Source organism: Coturnix japonica, chromosome 1 (assembly GCF_054131305.1).
Source record: "Coturnix japonica strain WE chromosome 1, WE-NBRP24, whole genome shotgun sequence".
NCBI lineage: Eukaryota > Metazoa > Chordata > Aves > Galliformes > Phasianidae > Coturnix > Coturnix japonica.
The window spans coordinates 123,342,359-123,350,185 of record NC_140663.1 but is presented as its reverse complement, the minus strand read 5'-3'; the positions used below and the strand labels follow the sequence as shown (position 1 = coordinate 123,350,185).

Genomic DNA, 7,827 nt, shown 5'->3' with positions numbered 1-7,827 from the left:
CTTTGCCTACCTCTAAGTTCTTTAATCTTGCAAGGATGCACTTATCCTGCTGTTTCTCCTGTGCTCCATTTGCAATTATGTGGTTGTGACACACCTTACCCCAAAAGTAAAGACCTCACTCAAAGAAGTCACGTGTTGTTAGCTGTGCTACCTGATGCTCAGTGGACATCAGACTCCCTTTTCCAATCTATTTCAACATGGGATGCAATCATAGAGGTAGCCAAGAACATAAGTAAACTGCACTACTGCTCTGAAGCTCACTTTTAGGGACCAACGTTCAGTGTGTCCTGGCAATTTCATCAAGCCAATATCATCACATCTTAAAAGAGAATAAGCATACACATTAACTGGCATATTTTGTCTTTTCTTTCCAGTTGAATACACTGGCATCAGGGGGAACAATGAGCAGAGAAGACAGAAAATTTTACTGTTCTTGTCCTTCATGTGTTGTAGGGCAAATCTCAACAAGAGACCTGGAGGTGCTCTGGGATAAAGCTGCTAACTTAATTCTACTTACATTCTTTCTTGAAACTATGAAATATATATCCATAAGTATTTTCAGGAGAACAAAAATATCTCCTTAGCCCAGATTTTTATAAACAATAGCTGTATTCTGGGAGCATGAGGTTAGGAAGAAGTGGAGTAAGAGTCAACCCCTTCTGGTCACACAGAGGAATTGCTTCCACCTGTGCTCCCAGGGCTGGCTATTCCTCTTCACCAGGTGCTTAATCACTGGTTCAGGCTGTGACCCAACAGTTCACATAAAGATGCATACATTAAAATGTAAAGCATACCATATTCACCATGCTTGGTTACAAAGGCAAGAAAGGCAGGAAAGTCAGAAAAGGGTGAAAGTATCCCAGAAAGCAAGAAAAAAAAGCACAAATCAGCAGAAGAAATATTGTACGGTTATGGCTTGAAATGATGAAGAGAATACATTCAATGCATCTTCCATCATATATCATTCAGATTATTTACTCTGTCAGCATAGATAGTACACTGAAGTTGATCAACCACACTGTAGTGAACAAATACCTCACAGATTATATCATAGTTGGTTTTTTTTCTTCTAAGCTTCCAGAAACAAACTTTTGCCAACTAATCTTTTTTTGTTGCGTGTTTTTAATCAAGAACAATCACTACATCTCTCTCTACAGTTCTTTTGTTGTACTGCAGTAAAAAAGAAAAAGTCTATTTCCCAAGTGATTTCCAAGAAAAAGTTTCCAAGGGGAGAAAAAAGTTACAAAATTCACCTTCAGAATAAATTCTCCTGATAAAAGGGTAAGCCATTCTGTGTCATGCTGCATGATAACCAAATCTATTCTCCCACACTTTTTTTTTTCACACATGCACAAACCTAAAACACTCACGAAATGTGGTTGTTTAAAAGAGCAGAAGCAGCATAAAATATCAGCACACCTCCATGCAAATCAAAGTACTTATCTGTATTACTGCAAATGCTGCATTGGGGTTTTTATCAAATTTATTTCAAAGCAAGTGAAAATAGATAGTTCAAAAAAAAAAAAAATTGCATTTTTTCAACATCATTTTTCGATTATTTCCCTTACTTCATCCCACAGAAATAAGATGATTCTGTTTCTAAACACAAGTGAAAAGAAATCTTGGAAACAAACTGCAGTTTTCAATGCCTTTCTGAGCAAATCTAAGCCTGGACACGATGTAAAAATTGACATTAGTGATTATCTAAATCCTCAGGTTCCTAAATGTATTCTTAAATGTTCCAATCTAAAGACTGTGTATTTCTAAAAAAGACCAACTCAGAATCTACTCCAGCAGCAGCACCTCACCTGATGGACCTATTCTGAACTTAGTTTCCGTGGCAACACCTTAGAAAAAACTTCTAGAGGTTTGGAAAATTAAACAGCTGTGAAATCCATGGTCAAGAGAGCAGGATACTACCCATAAGGAGCATCATTAAACTTTCACAAAGAAATAGCTACCGTGAAATACTGGGCCATCCCTTCTCTATGTATGTTCTCTAACCATGTGCATATTCCACAGCATGCACACTTCTGAGAATCAGCTGAATGGATTCTGTGACAGATGCTATGCTGGTAATAAAGATAATTTAAGAACGTGCTCAATTTTAGGTAAGAACACTTGTAAAGGAAGCAGAATTCATGTCTTCATTCAGATGATGCTCTTCAAGGATGGTGAGTGAAAATGGCTGTGGTTTCAGACCATCCGGACTCATCCCTTTTTCACAGCAATGCACACAGAACAATGGGTTGGTGTCCAAAAATACAGAACTACTTCCAAGCAAACAGAGATAGCCACACTCCTCTACTTTTTTTTCCTTCACAAGTACAGAAGATAATATCGCTTGCCATCAACTCCTAATCAGGTTTCAGAACTGGCCTCTTTCCACTCTCAAGAATGCCCTGCCCAAGTACATTCCATTGACAGGCTGAATGAAATTCCTAGGTTTGCACTTAATGCAGGTGAGAGACATAATGAGAACACCTTTTTCCTGAGTAGCAACAAAGTCCAGAAAGCTTCCAGGTTGAAAGAAGTCATAAATATGTTCAGAAAAGAAACACAGTTGCAGTTTTCCATTTAAGGTGTAACTTCGGGAAGGGATGAGCAGTTTTTACTCCTTGACCAAAAAAAAACCTCCCTTGTAATATGAAGAATTTGCGTAGAAAACATATTTCCGAATTACCTTCTCATCACTATTTTACTAAGTAGATCTTAATTTCCCTTTGCTGCAGAGTTGTTCAAAGTGTGAGGTGATAAACAAACTTCAGAAGACATTTTTCTCTTGGCTGGCATTTGATAGCGCACATTTTTCCAGAATCTTGTATTTGCTGAACAATATTTCTCTGAGAAGTCTCCTTTCCATTGGATAGCCCCGTGCTTTTGCTTAATATATCTGATTGATTCTGGCATGCTTGAGTAGTCCTCCATTTCATCCATTTCTATAAGAATCACTTGAGTCTCATCACGGATAAGAGCACTATACATAGCTAATTGTTGTTCAGAGGCATCTTCCAACTGGACGCAACTATATGTTTCAGATCCCAAAATAATCATCAGTCTTCTGCTTTGCTTGAAGGTTTCATCAGCAACGCTGACCACAGCTGGAAGCAACAAAGGAACAATCAAAGTCTGTATAGAAAGTTTATCATTAACACAAAGCATTGCACTGTCTTTAAATTGCATGCATAAAGAACAGTGACTAGCTCAAAGAACTAATAGATCTAAGATCTCCAACTGCCGTAATCCACTGCACAAAATTACTGACCAAAAACATTTCCTACGCTCCCCAGGGAGAGCTATAATTCAAAAGACCTCAGCTGTATTATTAATTCTACAGAGTACTGATTTGTTTACCCTAGGAAAAAGACACTATCATTTTAACATCAGAACAGAAATTTGATTAAGGAACAAGAAAACTAGAAATAAATTGTCCATCAGACGAGAGGTCTGATTTTCTATTAAAAACAACCAAATAATAACCTACAGTTTCAAATTTGCTTTATAGTAATGAAGGTTTTCTCAGTTGTCAATATAATCTTCTAACCCTACAACAATGTGTAAACAAGAAATGTATTAACTCTGCCAATTAAACCACACCTTCTCCTGGTAGGTCATCCCTTCCTAATATAAAGAGATTATATCCACATTGTTGTTCTAAAACGTTGGGGAGTATTCTAAGAACAAAGGTTTCCAGACGATAGAAGTTGCTGCCTCCATTGCCTTTTGTGTACAGAACACATGCATCATAGGTTTTTCCATCTAAAACAAACAAAAATATTTCTGTTAAAAACTAAAAACCAGCAACATGCCTATATTGCAAAGTTTCATTCTGGATTGCTTGAAATAGTTATAGTTGACTCAGCTGTCTGACAGAGTAACAGCAAAGCACTGAATTGTGCCCAAGCACAATACATATTATGTTGCACTTATTTCCATTATTCACACCTATCCAATGCATCTGACTACACTGCAGCACTAGAAACACATTAAAAGTATCACAGAATAGAAAACTGGTAGAATCTAAGTATCGGAACTTTCTGCATTTGTAAGTAAAGTTATGTGTAAAAGAGAAAAGTTGGAAGGGAAAAAACCCCCAGCAAATGAGAGTTTCGTTTTCAGTATGAATATCTAATATGCATTTTTGTACAGCTAGTCCACAGGATGTAGCTCTACTGACACCTATTGACCACCATCAGAGTGACCATAAATCCACGTGCAAATAACAACTTTCTTTGGAAGAAATGAGTTTCTCTTTGACCTCCCTCACCTTAATGGCCTTAAATATTATGCAGTGTTTACTACCTCAATTACATATTTCACCTCTGTGACTGAAAAGATTTTTCTATATGTATCTAAAAATTCTCAAGGAAATTCCAAATACATTCTTTTCCGCAATCAAATAATTGTTGGGAGCTAGTAGCAATTGGAAAAATAAATAAAATAAAATAAAATAAAATAAAATAAAATAAAATAAAATAAAATAAAATAAAATAAAATAAAATAAAATAAAATAAAATAAAATAAAATAAAATAAAATAAAATAAAATAAAAAGCAATAGGCTAGTTACACTGACATACATTGGTTACGTGCACATACCTTCCTTACTTCCAAAGGCACATCCAGAACTACGATACCAAAGCACCAGGTCAATCTTGAACATCTTATAGATGATTAGAATAATAAACGTTAAAAGTAACAAAGAGACAAGTCCTCCGGTCAGCCATCTTTGTACATCAGGAACTGCATGAAATACAATAACAGTAGAAAGAAAATGTTGGATTTGTCCAAATCTCATTTTTTATATAAATGTAATAAACATCTGAGTATCACATTTTTCACTTCCAGATCCCTATTATTTTAATAGATAAATACACTACTGCAGTGACTCTTCCCCTCCACACATCTACATGCTTAAATTCAGGAAAGTGTAATCCATGCACCTTCTGTTGATGTGATATACCAGCATTTGGAACCAATACCACAGTACTTCTATGAAAGCCAAGTCAATCACAGGCCAGAAAAAACAGCAGTATTCCTTACCTCTGTGTTTTAATATAATATAGGATGCAACTTGCCCAAAGGCATTGGAAGCTTGACAGACAAACGGTTGTTCATAATCTTCACTATGCACTTCTGAAATTATGAGCTTCACAGAATACATAGGGCGTCCATCATACGCAGTTTCCTCTCTACTCAAAAAGTGACAAACAGAGCCATAAAACCACTCCTTTCTATAAAGGTTTCATCACTAACAGATGCAACACGAGAATGGTCACTTCCATCTGCAAATACCAATCACAGCAGATGAATAATCGCATTATGTGAGGGAAACCCAAACAATAGCTCAGCCTCTTCCTGACATTTAGCGTAGACTAGTCTACTTACTTAGCCAAATGCTGTTCTTCTCCAAAAAGTACCATTAAAAATGCTAAGTAAAAGTTTGAAATAGATCATAAAGAGCACATACATGAGCAACAGGCCATAGTAGTATGAACACTAGAGTAAGAAGTAAATGAATCAACATCATTAATATAAATGACTAGATCCAGAAAATATTATGGCTGAAAATACAGTAAGACAATAATTTAAGTGCTAGGAAATACAAAAAAATAACATCACTTTTATGATATTGTCGGTGTCTTCATGCCTCTGCGTTATAGCCCAACTGTCTATAACATCACAATATATGACTTTTGTATACCATTTTCTCTCAGTGGGCACTAAAAGAATTCAGCATTTTATTTCCCCTTTTGCTTTATGATAAGGACTTATTTATTTCCAAGAACCATAATCTTATGTTGAAGATACCATTCTCATTTCTTCGTCATTTTCTCCCTCATAGATGATGCTTGATAACTTACAAAAGTGCTCATTTTTCCTTCATAGCATCACCAGGAGATGAGGGCTGACAAAAACCCTATAGTTTTCAGTTCTTTGGTTCCCAACCTATGATATCTAAGACATCTTTTCAGATTGCCTTCTGCCCCAATTTTAATTGTCTTTTCCAAGTCAAGTGTAATTTTTTTCCCTCCTAGCTCTGCTTAAACTACCTTTCATCCTCTGTTGCCTACAACAATCCTCACGTTATCTCCCAGTCACTTTCTGCAGTCCATGTCTTAGTCTTTTTCCTAAACCTCAAACCATCACTGGAAATATCTCTGTTTTCTCCTCTCAGTCCACTAAGCTTCAGAATAAATGTCCTCAACAAAGTCTTTAATTAGCTCTCCATCTGATCTGTTACACTTCACAACCTCAGGACTCTTAAAACTAGAAGTCTGAAGTTCTCTCGCAAAGCACAGGTTCCACCTCTTACAGCCTCCCAGATAGGCAGATGGAAAGGAAAAGGAGAACACAGGAGACAGTCTGAGCCTCGCATGCCCCGTCTCACTTGAAAGAAGTCTCTGCCACTCCAGAGCTTCCTCAGTAGAAACAGTATTAATAGTTATGAGAAACAGTATTATAGTTATGAGACTAGAAGCCTCTACAGAACACCTTTTTCCATGGCTGGAAATCTAGATGGAATTTTATAATGACTCTAAGGAGTCCAATTTCATGTGAAATTCATGCATCTACTATGTTTCAAGTATGATTTGGTAGAGGCAAGCATTTCATGTCAGAGGGAGAAAGTTCCACTTTGGTTGCCAACCCAGTATTTTCTAAGCTGTAAATATACTTACTTATAGGGCCTTGCAAAAATTCTGCTCACATAAAACACATCAATAAACACACCGTTGCCTGTCCAAAACACCTCAAACCCATCAGCACCTGTTGTATTGCAATCCACTGTGACCTGTGAGCCTATAAAATTGTGTTACAAAGTGAAAAGTTAATTAGGATAATTAGGATACAAAATGATATTTTCTTACAGTGAAAAATACTTACCAAGTCCCACTTCAATTGAGTTGTTTTGCGGATAAGATATTTCTGGGGGCATTTTTGGTGGGCTCACTAATCAAAAGAAAGGAAGTTATTTTCAGAAAAGCAGGAGTGATTGCAGTCTGTTAATGCTGTATAACCCAAGGGCAACCTAAACACATCTTGCTCTACAGACAATGTTGTCAGCAATTTTACTATAGACAATATGCAATACTCAAAACAAGAGTTTTGAAGATAGTCTTGTTACTTCTGAGTAGAAGCTCTGTCAGATATCTATAGGACATTCTGAAATATTTCTTATCAGATATTGAAAGTTCAAAGAAATTTCTCTACAAGCACACATCAACAAGGAAGTCATAAGGCATCCTGTTTGATGTGAAACACACAGGATTGCCACAGATACATTCTTCCCTGCCACAGATGCATCCTCTCCTTCCTCATCTTATAACTGTGTCCTTGTTATTGTCTGAACCCCAAATCACCCATATGAGTGCAAGCTTGCTCAGCTGAAGTCTTTGAACAACTGAGCTGCTTTCAGCCATTAATAGTGAAAGAGTTATATGATTCTGCTTTAGTGAGCTGCTGAAGCTGAAACTACACTGAAGGAGAAGTTTAAAGGGCACGTTTAAAAAAAAAGCCAATCGTAAGCCAGTCATTTCTAGCTACGTGTTCCTCATCTTTTGTTTATTCACATCATATAAGTATGACATTCATATCACATATTCACAAACACATATATATACCTATACATGTATCCATACATATATAGAGAGAGAAAACATGCACACACACAAAGAAAAAAACAACAAACATTAGATGAGGATGCAATAGATGAATAGACCTGAAAATGTGTTTTAGTGGGAATGTAAAAAAACTTTAAAAAAAAAAAAAAAAAAAGAAGGAAATAGAACACATTAAACCAAGATACTGCTACAGTTTGTCTTGGTTTA

At 36.3% G+C, this 7,827-nt stretch overlaps 1 protein-coding gene across 5 annotated transcripts in view; it reads right to left on the bottom strand.

Annotated features, from left to right (window-relative positions):
• Positions 1-959: 959 nt before the first annotated feature.
• LOC107306797 (interleukin-1 receptor-like 2) overlaps positions 960-7,827 on the bottom strand; it is an 8,567-nt gene continuing 1,699 nt past the window's right edge. The window contains exons 3-8 of one of the 5 annotated variants that reach the window (XM_015850186.3): positions 6,884-6,949; positions 6,679-6,799; positions 5,042-5,190; positions 4,598-4,741; positions 3,598-3,759; positions 960-3,101 (exon numbers count right to left, since the gene is read on the bottom strand). In XM_015850186.3, the coding sequence (XP_015705672.2) occupies positions 2,713-3,101; positions 3,598-3,759; positions 4,598-4,741; positions 5,042-5,190; positions 6,679-6,799; positions 6,884-6,949 (1,031 nt within the window). In that variant the 3' untranslated portion in view covers positions 960-2,712. Of the gene's footprint in view, positions 3,102-3,597; positions 3,760-4,597; positions 4,742-5,041; positions 5,284-6,678; positions 6,800-6,883; positions 6,950-7,827 lie in introns of those variants that run through there. The other 4 variants (XM_085534157.1, XM_085534151.1, XM_085534163.1 and 1 more) reach the window with 4 other exon arrangements.